Genomic DNA, 18,235 nt, shown 5'->3' on the forward strand with positions numbered 1-18,235 from the left:
GACACAAAGGACATTTAAGTAAAGGCACATCTGGATTAATAAACATATTGATTATAACATATTGAATAATAAATCATCTCCTATTGAGGTGTGTTTACAACATGTCAGACATTTGTACGTCACGGGGTCAAGTGACAAACACTTTCTCTCTGGAGCGTTTAAGACAAGCAGGTTGATTGCGTTTCAAGTGTCTACAAACAAAAACTGTGTGGTGCATTTAGGAGACATCTACATTAAATTTCATAAAGTACATTTAACTCTTAAAAAAAACTATATTAGGTCATAGTAAACTTTGAGAGTGAAATATTCAGCGTAAAATTTACTCTGAGACTGCGATTAGCTGGCAACCAGTCCAGGATGTTACACAGCTAGGAGAGGAAACACTCGCGAGGAGAAGCCGATTGGATAATGGTTGGAGAGATTTACTGTCAATGTTACTCGAAAAATGTATTTTTAATACTGGGACCAAATGTAGTCTTTTTAGAGTAAAATGTACTGTATGAAATTTACAGTGTAAGACGTTCGTTTGTCTCACCCGACAGTTGCTCAATTCCTCGGCTCTCACAATCAACGTTCCGCATTTCTTCCCAGGAATACCCCTGCAACGCAACACACCGTAGCTTAGCTTAGCGTCACAAGACACTTTTTTGTTCCTTTGTTTTTCTGAAAAGTGGATCAATATCATCTCATGGGAGTAGATATTAGACAGCTGAGTTGGCATTAGTTTAGCATGCTAGCAGATCTTAGCTGGCTAGCTAGCTTACATGGCTGTCAGATGTTTTTTTGTCATTTGTTGACAATAGCATAGAATATATCAAATGGCTGGCGAAATGGTAAAGAGCAATTTGACATTGGAATCTTAGCAGACTGCAACAAGCTGTCTGAGAAAAGTAATTTCACGTTACTGTGCTAGAGGCAATAGCTGGCACACTGACAACCTGCAGTGGTCGTTACGCTTAATAAAAAGAGTTTAAATCATCACTATCCCTTTTATTTTGTTTTATACAATACACTTCTATTCTTCTTTAATGAAAATAGAAACAATTGTGATGAAATTTATTTGGAATATGTGCCAATTGATTCGTGAGCTTATTCACAAATTAAAGTTATAAGTGAAGGCCGTAATAGTTAGCAAAGCGCTATACATGTGAAAGACCATTAATACAAGTAAAAGGTTCCAGTATTGTACAGTCCATGTTGTTTTCCAACTCACATCAAAGCTTTCTCCAGACGGCTTCCCAGCGAGCCCACGATCTCGCCCAGCGTGCAAAAGGCTTGGCCTAAGAAGTCCTGGGCAAATAAAACCAACAAAAAAAAAAACATGTTACGCCACCAAAATCTTATAATTTACATACAAATATATCATGTTAAAAATTAGTCCAGTCAAGACCTTCACACTGTTCATGTGTTTTTTTTCATTTGTGGTATTGTTTGACTACTTTTCAATCGAAGCATGCTCACGTTAATTGATTCATTACCATGTATCAAGATGTGTTTCCAAAAAACAACATGCCCTGACATTGACTGGCAGTCCAGCTCCGGCTGCTAAAGAAAAAAATGGATGGATGGAATTTAGTTTGGTGCTTTAATGTATTTTCTCTTGTCTAAAGCCTTGAAATTCCCAGCTCTTTTGAATGCGGCGTGCTAGTTTTGACATGAGGTGGACCATTCGTAGTGTCCTTGTTCATTTCTGGGGGGCCTCCACAAGAGGATTGGCTTCAGTAGCGACAACAACAACAACAAGTGTGTGCAATGATATATACACACGCACACACACAACGCGTGTTCACGTCCCGCAGGCACAACTCTGCTCCAAAGACGCTGGCTAGAACGGAGCCACAACACAGCAAGGTCCTCCTCCTCTTGACGACTAAGAAACATGACAAAAAGCTGCGACCTTTCCAAGAGGGGCTCGCTGGAAATCAGATTCAACGACAAATGCACGGCCGAAAATGACCACAATGTATCCACTACGCACCTTGTGGGTTTTTGCTGGCTGACAAAAATCAAATCTTAAAATCTATGATTTAAAAAAAAATTTATTCATGAAATAAAATAATTCAACGGGTGTCAATTATGCATGGATTTTCGCAATGCACGAGCCTGCCGGGTCTCCATCCCTCGTGAATAGCAGGGGTCGACTGTATGGCCGAATTGAGTATTTTTTTCCCTTTTATTTCAATGCCTGGAGAAAATGCATGAGTTCATGAATTATTTTTTTTACAGCCATAGTGCAAATGTAAAAAAAAATGTGTGTCCAAATTGCTGGCATCAGGCTGAATTGTGTTATGTCATAATTTTGCACAAGCGAATTGTATTTTTTTTCCACGAAAAATTACAATTGGTTAGTCCACACGTGTGGTTGTTAATGACATATTACAAAACAATCTCAAGTATTGAAAACAGTTCGCGCTCTTTAATGATGCAATGTTAATGGTTGGACAAAAATGACATTTTTAGGTTCTAGGGCCTGAAAAGTGCTGAATTTGGAAGTACGAGGACTCCGGCCAACAATCGCGAAATGCTAGTCCACTCCCAGAAACAAGTAAAAAAAGCGGCAAAACTGGCTTTTGTTCAAAAAGCAATGACATGACCTAATGCTGGACATCTCATGAGCATTTCAGCATTACTTTGCAAAATAAATGAGATTGAAGTAGTGTTGCTATATGGTAGGACAAAAGAGAAAATAAGAGCTCTTAATTGCAAATTAGTGTATGTTCTGTCAGCACACGCGTACCCTGCAGCCATATCTGCACAAGGTACGTGATTAAAGCATATGGGCTGGAATAACTGAGATACTGTACTTGTCATCTCTGATGAAAAACATGATTTTTTTTGTTTGTTTGTTTTTTTGACGATAGTGTTATTTATAGCCAGGCAACTGGATAGGGGCACGTTTGTGGACAATGGGGCCACGAGCCCGATCTGCAATCCCACACATCCACAGCGATGACAGGACGCATCCAAGCATCCTCGGCCTTCATGCAGCGCTCAAATGGAGCCCCGGGGCATTATGGGTGGTAAAATATGTGGAAGGGGCTGAGAGGTTAGCACTCTCGGCCACAAAGATGATGAGGAGGAGGCGTGAGGGTGTGGAAGCGGGGATTCTATTTGGACAGGAATGAATAGGTGAGGGTGATAAAAGCATGTACAGTATCTCCTAAACTTGCAGTTTATTCTTGTAAATAAAATGCATCTGTCAACAGTTTTTTCTTTTTCCCATTTTATCGTAACTATCCGATAAAACGCATGTGCTGTGTCTCCAAATTTGGGATATCGTGACCATCCAATAGAAAGCATGCGTGTCCAAGATTTGCATCATTTTGTTTTATGGTTACTGTCCAATGAATAACACAATTCAATCATCATTTTTTTCATTTGATTGTCACCATCCAATCTAAAGCATATATTTGTAATTATTATTTTAATAGAACAGACATGAGATTAGACGTGAATGAAATAAACAGACAAACTCACATGTTTGGAGAGATTGTCACTCTTGCAGTCCAAGTCGTATCTGAGCAGAGAAGAGTGCAACAACAAAGTTTATATACAACCATTCCAATTGGATTTTGATAATGCCCCCCCCCCACACACAAAGTTTAAAACTCAAATGTTTCACAATTTGACATGGCCCATCGGTCTCGTATATGTGAGCCAATTTTGGTCGCAAAATGTCACCTGGAAATGGCCCAAATGAGCCTCAAATGACCATTTGAAACCAAAATGGCTGCCTTCTTGTGTCTTTTCGGGCACGGTTTCTGCAGACTTTTTTGTGGGTCTATTCGTAAAAGACATGCCTACCAAATTTCACGTTTAAGTGAAATTACCCTTTGGGGCTGAATTTCTCTTTTGGGGGAAAATAACTACAGTGTTTAACTTAAATTTTATTTCCATACGCGAGACATGAAAACAAACATACTAGTGCGCTTGTGCGTGTGTGTGCGCGCGTGCGTGTGACTGAGCGTGTGCTGGCGGCACAAGGCACAGGTGCGCTTTATGCGTTCTATTCGCCTCTGTCACTTTGGACGCCTCATGAATCATTCATGTGATCCCGTTTCATAATGAGACACACCGACAAGTATGCGCGCACGTGTGTGTGTGTGCGCTTGTGCGTGTGCACGAGAGAGAGAGAGAGAGCGAGAGCGAGAGCGAGAGAGAGAGAGAGAGAGAGAAGAGTGAAGGGAAGGGAGGCATTAAAAACAACAACATGATGGATGTATGTTGATTCGACCATGCTCTCACACATACGCAGATATCCCGCGGCACCTCGTGAGCACAAATTTGTGGATGACATCACTCGGCACCGCGCCAGAAAGGATTCCGCTTCCTATGCTGTCTGTTTTCTTATCAGGGGGCGGTGGCGTTTACCGACACACAAAAGCGGTAGCAAAACAACGCAATGGCATACACAAAGCTGTTTAAGCATTTATTTCATATCCTTGCGATGGTCATTCAAATCCATGTACCAGGACAGTAATCCCTAATTTCTTGCTGTTAATGGCGCACCCATATTTAAACCGCAGTAATTCTTTCTGAAAAAAAAAAAAAAATTAAAACGATATACAGGCCGCACCAGACTGTAAACCGCAGTTTTCTATGTTAAAAAAAATAGTTGTTCGAGATTTATTTAGCGCATTTTCTGAACTATAGAGTGTCCCCACCGGCGAAAGAAAAATCCACAGAAAAGGTGCACCTTTGTCTTAGCCGCATGGTTCAAAATCTAGGAAAAAAGTAACGGTTTTACGGTGCGGAAAATACGGTAGCTGTCCTGTTAGTACACTAAAACTGTCCTATAGGACCAGTATACTGGTGTGCGGAATACACGTTTATTCAATATCTTTGATGAGTCCCACTGCTCATTCATACTCTAAATATTCGGGAAAATAACATAAAACAACAACAAAAATACAAATGAATACTCATTAAGTGATTAATTTTGAAAATTGTATTTGCCATGTTTTTTATTTGTTTGATTTCTAGCATTTTAATGTTTAAATTTGTAAAATATGAGTTCAATTCAATTTTGTTTTGTGTTTACTTTGTTAAACTTTCAATGTTTTTCTGGTGGCTTTTATGCATAGACAGAGGATGGTTACAATTCCATCCATTATCGGTACCGCTTCTCCTCACAAGGGTCGCGGCATGGTTACAATCAAAAAATATATATTTAAAAAGGTTTACGCCACATGAAAAAAAAAAACTATTGAGAATTCATTTCCGCCTACCATATATTTGGTTCATTGAGTTTTGTCATGATGAAACTAACGACAATGATGAGTGGAGCTTGAAGTGTGCCATCTCCTCCACAAGATGTGTTCCTCGTGATGGACACCTCGGCATTCCCATCACCGTCTACACAAAACGCCTTCAAGACAAATTGACTTATTTTTCCTCTTCCGAGAGCAACCAAGCAGAATGAGAATGCTCCTCGGAAAAAAAAAATGTGACAAGAAAATGTGTCTTTTATTTAAAAGGCGGAATAACGTACATCTCCCTCCCGCACACTGCATGAATATTTCACGCTTAGCTTTGCTCCAATGCATGGAGAGCAGTGCACACACACGCACTCACACCCCCACTCGCAGACACACACACACACACACACGAATCAATGGTTAACTCACAGGTCAAAACGTAGATTCTGCCTCTCCTCAAAGAAATAATCCAAGACGAATTTGCGCACAAAGTCAGGGTTGAGCGTATTGTCGATTACTTCGGTCCTGCCAAACTGTTGGACAAAAAAGACAAATATATTGCATATTGTATCACATATGCAAATAGACAAAACTGCTAAATACAGTGGCACACTGCAAATTGGATGCTCAGATGCTAATTGTGACAGAAAGTGGTTCCAACTAAGAGCACTTTGTGTGTCTGAAATAATAATGATTACAAATAAACAATTCAAAATTGAAGTCTTAAAACAACAGTCAATTTAAAAAACATCCATTATTCAAGGCACTTCTTATCATGTTTCAAAAAATTTGATATTTTAATGAAGATTACATCATCAAACTGTTAAATATTAAACAAATAAAAAAATAGCTATACAAAATGTGAATTTTGTAAATACACATCCCTTGTCTGGACACCAAAACCGCAGGAAAATATTTGCGATTTTTTACTTTTTATGTTTTTAAGAAACCATCAACATGATTAATGGAATGAAAATAACACAATTAAAAAAAAAGAACTACAAAATGAATAACAAAATAAAATATACAAATAAATATATAAACTAAAAATAAAAAAGTGAGAATTTAAAAAAAAAAAAGTAATTTATATTTGGGGGGGTTTAGAAAAACAAAATAAAAATGTTAAGAAATTGCACTATTTTTCAATAGATTTATGATGAATTTAACAAATAAATCATAAAATTATAATCACAAAATTAAAGGGGAAATCAAGACAAAAATGTTCATTTCAATAATATGTTCTAGGTTGTCCCACTAGGGAATTCTGAATAATGTTGCATTTGAGGAATATGAATTAAGCAGCAAAAGCCAGCCATTTTCATCCATCTCAGGGCCCGGCCATTTTGCGTTGTATTGCCATTTGCTGTGGACTGAAAATGACGTCACAGTGCCTAAGGGGTCATCTTATGAACGACTCATGTCGAACCCATAAAACGAGGCAAAATGGCCGCGCATTAAAATGAATAAAAACAGGTGAATTTTGCTGCTTAATTGATATTCCACAAATACAACACTAATCATGATGTCCTAGTGAGGGTGCATAAAACGTATAAAGAACAAAGGAACATTTTTTACTTAACTTCCCCTTTCAATTAAAATTAGAAAGAAATAAGGCAAAAAAAAAATCCTGTTTAGATTTGGGGGGTTAAAAAACCTGTAACAGGGAACGTAACAATTTTTAATGAAAAAAAACCCCTTAATTTCTGTTTTAATTTTAAAATTTAACAAATAAAAAAGAAAACAAAAAATATTCCAAACACATAATACAAACATGTTTAAAAAAAAAAAAAAGATTTATAAAAATCTAAAACAATTTTATCTCCAGCATTGTACTAAACACGTGTTTTGAGTGAAAGTCAATCCAGTAGCCAGCGACTGTAACGCCAACGCATCCCACTGGGATGCAATTACACTAATACGGACTTTGCCCATTAGACGGCATCAAAGCAGCGCGTTAACCTGCTCGCTGGCATTTGGGAGCCTTCCCGTATGTGATGCATAAAACATTTGTTGACAAGAAAACACCACAAGAAACATTTCATCCTCTTGTGGCATAAAAACTGTGAAAACAACAGTCTTGTTCCTATTGTCAGCGTCTCAAAACCGTCAGCCGCCACCATTTTAGAGCAAAAAAATGCCATTTGTGACTCACCTCTCTCCATTCCCTGTTTGCTATCCCCTGCGTGTACAGCACACAGACTGCGGAGAGAAGGACGAAATGGAGAGAAGACTTGCAACAGAACATTTCAACAGTGACAACTTCATGCTGACGAGCTGAGAGCTTGTTTTCCCCCGGACGCCGTTGTGGCGGGAAAACTCCCTAATTAAATGTCACTAGAAGTTTGCCTTGCAGCGTGATGATATGTCAGTGGGGGGAGGATGGAGGGAGAAACGATGAAAGGGGGGGCAAGGTTGTTGTTTGCGTAGGTGGGAGAGGAAAAACGAGGTTAGAGTGCAGCGGAATGTCCTCCTTATCGAGTGAGGACGGTCGATATTATTGACATGTGAGCGTTTCCCGTCCCTAGGGGGGAGTCTCCGTGTTTTTTTTTTTTTTTAACCTCCCCGTTAAGACAGAGTGCTGGTGGAAAGGCAGAGCGAGGCGATCATCCGGCACTAAAGTGACATTTCATTAGCATTCGCGCCACCGCCGCTACCACTAACGTACTGGAGATGTGCTCGTCTCACCAAGTGCGAGGAAATGATGTCATAGAGAAGAAGGTTTGAGAACAGATTGCGATCATTACTTAGAATTCAGGGGTGGGCAAACTTTTTGATTGGCGGGCCAAAATGGGTTCTAAAATTTGACAAAAGGGGCGGACCAGGAGAGGATGGAAGGAGTGTTTTGGTAACCTCACCTCATCGGAGATAAAAAAAACATCTAATTTTAAATGAAAGTGAACAAAAGCGTTACAACAATATATGTCTTTGAAAAAACACAGTATTTAGAAAACAAAATATTAACACGGTTTATTCATTTAATTTTTTTCAAGTTAGACGGGCCGGATTAAAACGTTTAACGGGCCGCATGTGGCCCCCGGGCCGTAGTTTGCCCACGCTTGACTTCGATACTCTGAATGTGTTGATGCTCCATGTGTCGTAAAGTTGCAGTTCTTTGAACTTTCTGACTCATTTGCAAATCATTTGCTTTATTTCTTCCTACTCCTCCTTCTACAAACTCCATTTTGAACAAGTACAAAACAATTTTGCTTTAATTTTACTTAATGCTACTTTAATTTTTATCAGTTTTGTCGAACATTTATCGTCATTTTTACACGTTCAAAATAAAGAAATATGATGAATTCATTCATCAAGTGTGCCACAAATACAGAAAGGGCTTTACTCAAAAGTACCAACTGTTATTAATATAAGTACCAACTCTTATTAATTTAACAAAAGTACGAGTGGTATCTATACTTGGTATTTGTGTCAGTGAGTACTCAAAAATGAATACTCAAACTAGTATCAGTCTTGAAAAAAAGTGGTATCAAACCTCACTAATCATATCAGAGGAAGACTTTGCGTATGAATTAAAAAGCATGGCTCTCCAGGAAAGAAACATGAACGCACACAACATTGTGGAGTGAACTAGTCAGTCACTTGTAATGCTAATTGTCACTAATAAGATCTGAGCCTAAGCAGAACAAATAAGACATGTGGTCTAACTGCCAGTCAAACGGAAGACTAATCATCATTCACGGCGTCTTGATGACATAATGAAAGATCTGACGCAGACTGGGTGGAACAAATAAATTGCTAGAACATAAACATGAGGGGCACACAACATTGTGGAGTGACCTCTGCAGTTTACTGGAATGTTAAATGCTGTTTAAGACATTGTGCTAATTGATTTTTGGATGGAAAGATCAGAGTGTTTCCTTTTACGACTTTGGTCTCAGAACAAATTCAATTTGTAAGTCAAGGTTCCTCTTTTTGGGGAAGCGAGAGAGGAGGAGGAAGGATGAGCATCCTTGCCGGGGCCAACGTTTATACAAGGAGGCACTTGTGCTGCGTCCATGTCTCTGCTATGCTGACAGTCACTGGCCACAGTCACACAGCATTAGAGCGCCTCAGCACACACACACACACACACACGCATACATGCACGGCCACATATTCAGGGCCTTGGGCGCACACTGGCGTACCATATTCATATTAGCTTATAAAGCCGGATGAAATTCCACTGTTTGTGCATATTGCCCCTCTTATATACGCACACGTGTGCGTGGTGTGTTGAGTAAACTGGGCGGGATGAAATGGGGGCTATGGGAAAGGAAATATCCCCAAAGTCCAATAGGAATGATGTCACGGTCGCTTTTTATTTTGTTCAATGGGATGGCCCGGGCTCCAGTACAACCGAAACCCTCGTGAGGATTGATGCTTGGAATTATTTCTTCTAATAATAAAAATGGACTAACATTACGTTTCAGTTGTCTGGCCCTTGTTAAAGGGGACAATTCATAGTTTGGGATTGAAAAACAGCTTGGTGCCACACCTGGAACTTTTCGGACAGACCTTTTGGACCGTTTGGACAAATTATATTTGAGTGCCATAATTAAGTTTGAAGCGTGGTGATTTCACGCACGCGCACACATGTAAACACATAGCAATACAGATAGCACGTGTATTCTGATGTTTCATGTTGGATTAAAGGACGACGGCGCATATGCAACCAGATGAGACCCCAACATCCACAATGCAACATCAAATAGGAACATGCAACACTGTACATAAAAAGAAAACGCTACAAGAGTTGACTTGGTCTCTCCACTATGCTGTGCGCGTCTGTTTGAGTCCCAGAGAGCTATAGTATGCAATTGATGAATTCGACTCAGTTGGCCTTAAATTGTCAATTGTGTCAATAATGTGAGTTCGAGCATTTGCATCAGAGGTAATGTTATGGATTCATGGTGTTAACTACAATTTGGGTTCCAGTAGACTTTGACATGTGGTTGCTCCACGATGTTGTGTGTTTATGTTTTAGGGAACTACACGATTTACGAGTTCAGGAAGTATTTTTAGATCATGTGGAAATGGCTTCAATAAGTGTTAGTGTTCATGCAGACTCCGACAATCGCGCCACAATTTTGTGCGCATTCATTTTATGTTCCGTGACTTATTTGTCCAGCCCAGTCAGTGTCAGCTCTCACATTATGAGGAGACAACATCCTAAATGGCATTTAAGTACAATCTGACGAGAAGTCACTCCACAATGTCGTGCGCATCCACTCTGTAAAAAACACACTTTGTGTTTTGGTGGAGGCTAAAACAGTCATTTAAAATGGAAAACTGTCAAATGTAAATTATTGACATTTTTGGCGATAATGCTAGTGAGCACAACAAAGCAAGCAAAGCGAGTTGTTTTTACTTATATCTTTAGATTGGGGTTGACTCACATATTCCTTTTTCCACCCAGTCTGCCTCAAATCTTACACAAAGTGTAGATTATGCATGTTTGCTGATAATTAACATTCCGGTCGATTGAAAAGGTCATTTCACTATGTCGCGTGCATCCATGTTTGTGTTCCAGGGAACTACCTTATGTAAATTTTCTTAGATTATGCAAAGACTGCATCTTGATGGTTAAAGTTCCAGTAGCCTGTCAAGCGGTCACTCCACAATGTTGTGTCCATATTTATTTTAAGGGAACTACATGAATTAGGTATGCCAGTCGGCCAAGGATCTTATGTGGAGACATTTAAATGGGGGGGTGTATGCGCGTGTGCGTGTGCGTGCGTGTGTGTGTGTGCGTGTGTGTGCACGTGCATGCGCTTGCATCTTACTAGGATCCGATTTGGAGAAGGTGTCTCGGTCCAGCAGATTTCTAAAGAGCAAGAAAACAAGAGACAAACATTAGCGCTAATTGAAAAGCATCTTAATTAAGCATCCTCAGCAAACGCCAACAAACAAACAAAGACTCCTTTCTGACCGCCGGCCTTTGATTGGTCGCCACTGAGGCAAGAAGAATTAAAGAGACTCCAGAATGCAACATAAAGTGGAGCTTATTAAATATTTCAGGCGTAGGCAGCCTGTTTTCTCTCTCTTTTTGCTTTCCCTCAGCGCCATCAAATTTACATGACGCCGCCATCTTGGCTCTGCGGGACCGATGGGTTAGGACGATGAGGAGGAGGAGGATGAAGACAAGGAGGATGAGGAACACCCGACGCCGAGCAGCTGCTCTGAACTGAGGAAATCAATTAAAGACGAGCTTGGAGGGAAACCCAAAGTGTTGTGTCACATAGAAAACCAAAAGGGTTCTGCCATCACACAATTTGAAAAAAATAGGGTACTGATACGGCGGTCGACTGGTTAGCACGTCCACCTCAAAGTGTGGAGGTCATGAGTTCGATTTCAGATACTTTTCTGTGTGGAACTTACTCTCCATGTGCCTGTGTGGGTTTCCTCCCAAATTTCAAAAAGATGCTCGGTAGGTTGGTTGAAGACCCTAAGTGCGACTGTGAGTGTGAATGTTTTTTTTCGTCCACAGTATGTGTGTCCTGCAATTAGATGGAAACCAGTTGAGGCTGCCTCGAAGTCAACTGGGATAGGCTCCAGCATGCCCGCAACCCTCGTGAGGAGAAGCGATTCAGATAATGGATGGGAACTGATACGTGCAAATGAAAACCAAAAGGTTTCTGTTGTAACACAATTTAAAGCAATTGGGTGCTGATATAATGCAATGAAAATAATAGCCATATGACAATAAAAAAAACCAATAAGCTCATGATACAACACAATGAAAAATTACCGGGTTCTTGTGGAACATAATTGAAAATGATCTGGAAGCAGCATTATGTCTCACAGAAAGTAGCACAAAATAATTATGGACATCAGGAAGCAATGCAAGAATTGGCAGAGGAAGATATATTTTGCCAACCTATATGTCAGTCTACTGAACAGGAGCCAAACACAAGAAGTTGTGTTCTGGCTAACAGGAGATAACACAGAAAGAGGAATTATGGCCAGCAAAAGGCAGCACAGGATGTAGCACACCATGGAGAAATACATCTGACAGGAATTAGCACAGGGAGTAGCATAGAATGTACAAAAAAACTAAATCAGGAATTATCACAGCAAGTTGTATTATAGCCAACAGGAAGGAGAGCGGTATTATTTACGCGGAACAGGAGTATTGAAAGTGGTATTGTGGATGAAGTAGCGTGGGAAGTGGAATTACATTCAGGAGGAAGTGGTAGAGAAACGCAATTAGGCGTGACAGGAAGTAGTACAGGAAGTAGTATTGCAGTCGATAGGAAGTAACGCACGGGAGCACAGGAAGGCGGATTAAGGCTGATTGGAAGTCGTAGGGGGTGTACAATTACGATCAGACGAAAGCAGCACAGCAAGTCGATCAGAAGGTAGAATTATGGCGAACGGGAAGTTGCATTACATCTGACAGTATTTGTGTCCAAAAGGAATTTGTACAACGTCCAATGTAACACAAAGCATTAACATATCTCAAATAAAAACTTACATAGGGTGTCATTTTCCATTGACAGAGTGTGCGCGGATGTGATGTGCCAATGCCAGCAGTTGCTCTAAATTGCTGCAGGGGCTGTGAAGGGCTGTTTGGTGGGGGCGTCGGGGTTGTTTGGATGATGAAGCTATCATGCTAGCTGGGGGGCGAGCGCGGTGTCGCTCGTGTCCCGTCCTGTCCCGTCCCACTTGACAGGCGGCGAGCGCCGTGCAGCCGTTGATGTCAAGTGATGTTTCTGGATCAGGCTCACGGCTTCTGCTGATCCCAGCGTGGCCCAGATGGTACCATACCACCCCTCCACTCCCACCCCAACCCAATCCCCAAAACTAACCCTCCCTTAAATAAATGATAATAAGCCGACAGGATGGCATCCAAGAGCTTCGCGAGTGTGTGGGAGTGAGAAGTGGGAGACTTCACCTGCCAAACCAGATAAATGGCGGATAAAAAGCCAAGAAATAAGGCAGAAAACAACTACAATCAAAGTGTGTGTGTGCGTGTGTGTGTGTGTGTGCGTGCCTTTGTGAGTGTGCAGGTGTCCACCGTGTATTGGTTGAGACGTGCGTGTTTGTGAATACACACGTATCCGAAGGTGTCAACCAAGTCTTGGTAAAAGTGTGTGTGTGCGTGCATGCGTGCGCGGGGGTGGGGGGGTGTGTGTGTGTGTGTCTACACGTGTAAATGTGTATATCATACAGTACATGTGTGTGTAGACAAGTGTACCTAGTTTTTTGTACAAGTGTATTGGGGTGTGTGTGTGTGTGTGAAAATGTGCGTGAATATGTGTATAAGTGCACGTGCAGCATGTGTCATGTGTATTTGTTCATGCCAACCCGCTCGCTTTTGAAATGTAGCTAAATTAAAAAATGAAAAAAAAAAAAAAAAAAAAGAACTAGTGTCCCCTGGTGGGAGGCCCCGGCTGAGTGGCTCCGCGCTCATCAAACATTTACGGCAGTGTTCCCTCCAGACACCGAAATTACACTTGAATTACATTTGAACTCCCACCAGCGACCTGTCACGTGCTCGCCGCAACATGGCCGCCCGCTGCTTAAAAGCTGCTTTAGACGCAAAGCCAGATGAGACCAGACTTTCATTTCCATTATTGCAAAATAAAGTGCAAATTGACATACTACTTTTCTAGGTGAAAGTCTACAAATACACACATAACAACGGCGATGTATTAAAAGACTCAACTACAGTCAGAGGGAGGCATTAACTGGATGCAACATGGATGGACACAACATTGTGGGGCAAACCACCCGTCAGATTCTACCGAAATGCTAATTGTTGCTGAAGACGCCGTCTTCCGCACAAGATCCAAGGTAGACTTGGCAAAATTTTGAGTCATTCAAAAATGATGAGCTGCCGCCTCCTTGTAACGTAAGACTCAAGGGACACTTAACATAAAACGTGGAGGAACACAACACTGTGGAGCAACTACACGCTGGACTCTAGTGAGATGCTTACTGCCTGGAAAGATGCCGTCTCCATGACATAGGCTCCGAGGCAGACCGGATGGAACTAATAAGGAGCCTAGATCCCCAGAACATAAACATGGAGGCAGACAACATTGAGGAGCAACCACCTGTCACTCTACTGGAACATTAATTGCTTAAAATGACAATCGAACTCGACCTAAATACAAAAGGATGTCAGTCTAAACACATCTTAATTGTCTTAAAGACAGAAAGACTTAAGAAGAAGTAGAAGAAGACTTGGAGGCAGTCCAAAAGTTGCTCAAGCTAATTTGGAGTTCCATCATTTATGACGGAGAACACGGCACCGTGCGGGATAGAAGTGCGGCGGGAAAGTGGGTCAGACTGGAAAACAACTAACTCATTTTGACTTGAATGACCACAAGGGTGCCATTCGGTCCTAAGGTTTTAAAGACCCTATCAGCCAAGCTGTTACACTGAGCGTTTTTCTGCGTTTTCCAAGTACTTGCTCTGGATGAACTACACACAACACTGAATCATGACGTCAATATTTCACCTTTTGGAGGTGCTAAGAAAACCGTAATGACACTTGACACTCGCCTGATGTATTTTATACATGGCATCCAATCACGTTAAAGGGCATTCTGATTCTGATTCAGACATAGGCGCTGATGTCATTTACTGTCTTGGAATGAGAACACGCACAAAGATATGGAAATATCCTGCCTTTGCTGGGTTCTCTGTGAAAAGACTTTGAGGTGATTTGTGCAAAAGGCTTCAATATAAGGACACTTTGACATTGCTATCTGTCTTCGCTCGGTTCCGTGTGAAATGACAAAAGATTCAGCCATCTTTGGCATCTCTATGTGAAGTCTTAAACTCAAATTTTTTCTTCCCTGAGAGTACCCCTTCTTTCGTGTGGCTTAGCTGAGTTCTGTATGAAAGGGACCAAATATGATGTGCTCTGAAGAGGCAAATTTGCCTGTGTTAACGTCACAAAGTCTTAGACCCCATTTACCAGTCTGTGAAAGCATCAGTTTTGTGCCGCATTTTTTCCATGTTGTTTCACTGCATTCTGTGTGAAATTCACAAAAATACGTGATCTCCATTTATGGATCGGATGCAGCAATTTTGTGAAATATCTGTGTGAAAGTCTATGTTGTAAACCCATTTTAAACGGCCTGGAAAATCATGTTTTTTTTTTGCTGTTTTTTTTTTTTTTTTTTAAGTAGTTTTACTGAGTTCATATGAAACCCAAAATGAGGTATCAACTGTTTCGATTGAAGCAGTTTTGGGGGGAGAATGTGTGAAACACAAAGTCTTAAACCACTGACTATGCTAAAAAAATAAATAAAGCCACATGGGCTTCAGTGGCATCTCTAGGAAATTAATCATCTGTTGTGGCTTGGAAGTTAAAATTTTACAGGATCTCAGCGTGAAAGTCTAAGACTTAACCCCCCTTCAAAAGTGTCATTTTTTGTTGGAAAGAAAGACAAAATATACACCTATGACTTTTTTCAGTCAGAAACTCAATTTTACAATGCCTGTGCAACTGAAAATTTTGGGCGTGAAAGACATATATGCTATTTATGCAGTATTTTTTTGTTTGTTGTATTTTCAGTAATGTTCTGTGTGGGCTGCAATGCGCTGTATGAAAGACAAAATCGACAACATTTTTCCAATACATGTTCCTCGTACTTTTGGTGAAAAAAAAAAAAAACGCCAATACAGTAGAGCATATTGATTCCATCCCTTAAAGGTTCTTCCTCAGTGCTGTTGTTGCACGTATGGTGTCTCTTTTTTCACAGATGCGAGAAAAGCGCAACATTGGCACTGACACATCGACCCACCTCGCAGCGGGGTCGGCAGGGAGTCTTCAATGGAACTACATCTCAACGCGTCAATTCCTCCGCCTCGCCTTTTGTGGGCCCTAAATGTCACACGGCTCCAACTCCACAATGCGCTCGGACCCTGAGACAGGCGGCGGTCGTGAGATCTTTGACGCTCTGACTTTCCCAACATCTGCGTGGTTGCTCAATGGCGTCTGCTCGCAACACGCTGTCACTCAAACGTGTGTTTGTGCGTGTGCATGTCAGTCCTTCTGCTCCGATGTAAATGTGAACCATCTTCCAGACATTACGCACCACAGCAAAGTGAGAATATCACACCGCCTATCCAGCACATGCAGAAGGGTGGGAAGCCTGTGACTCTTGCCAGATAGGCCTCATCGTCAGACACGTGACATTCGTACATTTCATTTCAAAGAGCACTTTGACTTGAACGGTTCTCTGGAAATGGAAAATTTGGCCGCTTCAAATATGGCAGACTACAGGTGTCTTTTCGGGCATGGCTTCCTGATACTATGTTGTGAACCGATTTGTGATGGACCAAATTTCATATTAAGTGAAACTTTCTAGGGTGCACTACGACAGCCGCTTATACTTCCTGCGTCTTTTTGGGCACGGACTGTTGGTACTTTTTTGTGGGTCTACTTATGGTAGACATGCCTGACAAATCGTGTTGCCAAGTGAAATAAGTTTCCGGGTTCTGATTTTTTACTAACGTTATTGGGTGCCTTGTTGAACCAAAAATTGCTGCATCCTGTGTCTTTGTGGTCATGGTCAGTTTTTTTGTGCTTATCTATACAGACGTGCAAACCAAAGTCTTTTTCCCGATGAAACTGGTTTTAGGAGTTGAAATTTACAAAAATGAGAGGTTCCCTCTTGAACCAATGGCAAATGATAAAATTTCAACACCCTGCTCCATCCGCAGGCGATGACAAAAACTGGAAGGCTTCACGATTTATCGTCCGCCCATCTGTCTGGTATTTGGGATTCAAATTTGGTAGCAATCTGACAAAATCCATAGGGTGAGTTTGTCTTTGAGGAACATCTGCAAAATGACGGGGACTTCATGTGTCTTCAGGCATGCCTTCTTGAGACTTTTTTGGGGGATCTACACATGATATGCATTCCTACCAAATTCCCTGATGCTGAGTGAGATAAAAGCTGAAGGTGACTCTTGTCTACTGGCGTTAATCAAGCAAGCCAACCAAGCTGTCACTAATCGTTTGGTCATGTTTAGCTCATGTGAAACAGTCGCTGATAAATTTCAATTCCGTTGGCCAATCTTTGAAATATGAATGAAATTTACACACGGCTGGCCGGTACTACGATTTCTACTATGCTCGATGATAATATTAATCATTTTTTAATGTTGTGAGGATACAGTAATTTTTATTTGGTCCCCCTCGTGCCCAGTTTCCTCAGCTGCAACCGTTGAGGTGCTGCTGTATTGGTGAGCGACAGAGATTATTACCATTACTCCCTTTTTTCCCCCCAAAAGAGGAATTTTATTTTTCATTTGTTTTTCTTAAGTGAACCCGGTGACTAAACTGGGACGCAGACGCCGTCACAGAGGGACGCCCACTCTATTCATTGTGGGAGGAGGGGAATAAATCCATGTGCATCATGATAAACAATCGGGAATATGTAGTAGTTGTCTAGCACCATCTACACAACCTGGACACTTCATTAGGAACACCATCTCGTCAGATCCAATTAATAAAAAAATAAAAAAACGTCTGCCTTTAATACGGTATGCTGACTTTCAATTCAATCATACTGAGAGCAGTTTCTCATATTTTTGTGAGCCTGTTGAGCTGCACCAGAGGGTCAAAATATTAGGAACAGCTCTCAGTGTGACACATTGCTGTACACAACTAATAGCTAACACAATAATATTGAAATATAATATGACAGGTACAACACCTCATCAGATCGAATTAAAAAAAAAAAATCAACCTTTAATACAATACAGCTACAGTGGTACCCTAGTTAGCGTATCAGTCCCCCCAATGTACCGGTTTTTAAGAGCCTTCACTTCCAATTGTTTACTGAACAAACTAAAACATCAGCCACTAAAAGCTGCCATGAGCCACGACTCACACCCAGACACTCACACGCATGCCAACCGGCCAATCCGACTCAATTTGCCACACCCCTTGAAGGTACACACCCAACACACGGATTATGCGCCATAATATTATTCTCTTATGTCTTATACGATACAGTGTTATTTTCCCCTTATTAAAAAGGTCTAACCTAATTTTTTTGTGGTCTGGACAGAGT

The 18,235-nt window shown here is 41.0% G+C and overlaps 1 protein-coding gene across 1 annotated transcript in view; it reads right to left on the minus strand.

The window, feature by feature from the left end:
- The window catches only part of LOC148335270 (copine-8-like), a 35,938-nt gene that overhangs the window by 17,173 nt on the left and 530 nt on the right, over positions 1–18,235 (minus strand). The window contains exons 2-7 of the mRNA XM_088298834.1: positions 10,979–11,019; positions 7,351–7,397; positions 5,628–5,731; positions 3,478–3,517; positions 1,214–1,290; positions 536–599 (exon numbers count right to left, since the gene is read on the minus strand). Coding sequence (XP_088154960.1) covers positions 536–599; positions 1,214–1,290; positions 3,478–3,517; positions 5,628–5,731; positions 7,351–7,397; positions 10,979–11,019 — 373 coding nt within the window. The remainder of the gene's footprint in view (positions 1–535; positions 600–1,213; positions 1,291–3,477; positions 3,518–5,627; positions 5,732–7,350; positions 7,398–10,978; positions 11,020–18,235) is intronic.

Source organism: Idiotropiscis lumnitzeri, chromosome 6 (genome assembly GCF_059441095.1).
Source record: "Idiotropiscis lumnitzeri isolate Australia: NSW breed Sydney's pygmy pipehorse chromosome 6, RoL_Ilum_1.0, whole genome shotgun sequence".
NCBI classification, from domain to species: domain Eukaryota; kingdom Metazoa; phylum Chordata; class Actinopteri; order Syngnathiformes; family Syngnathidae; genus Idiotropiscis; species Idiotropiscis lumnitzeri.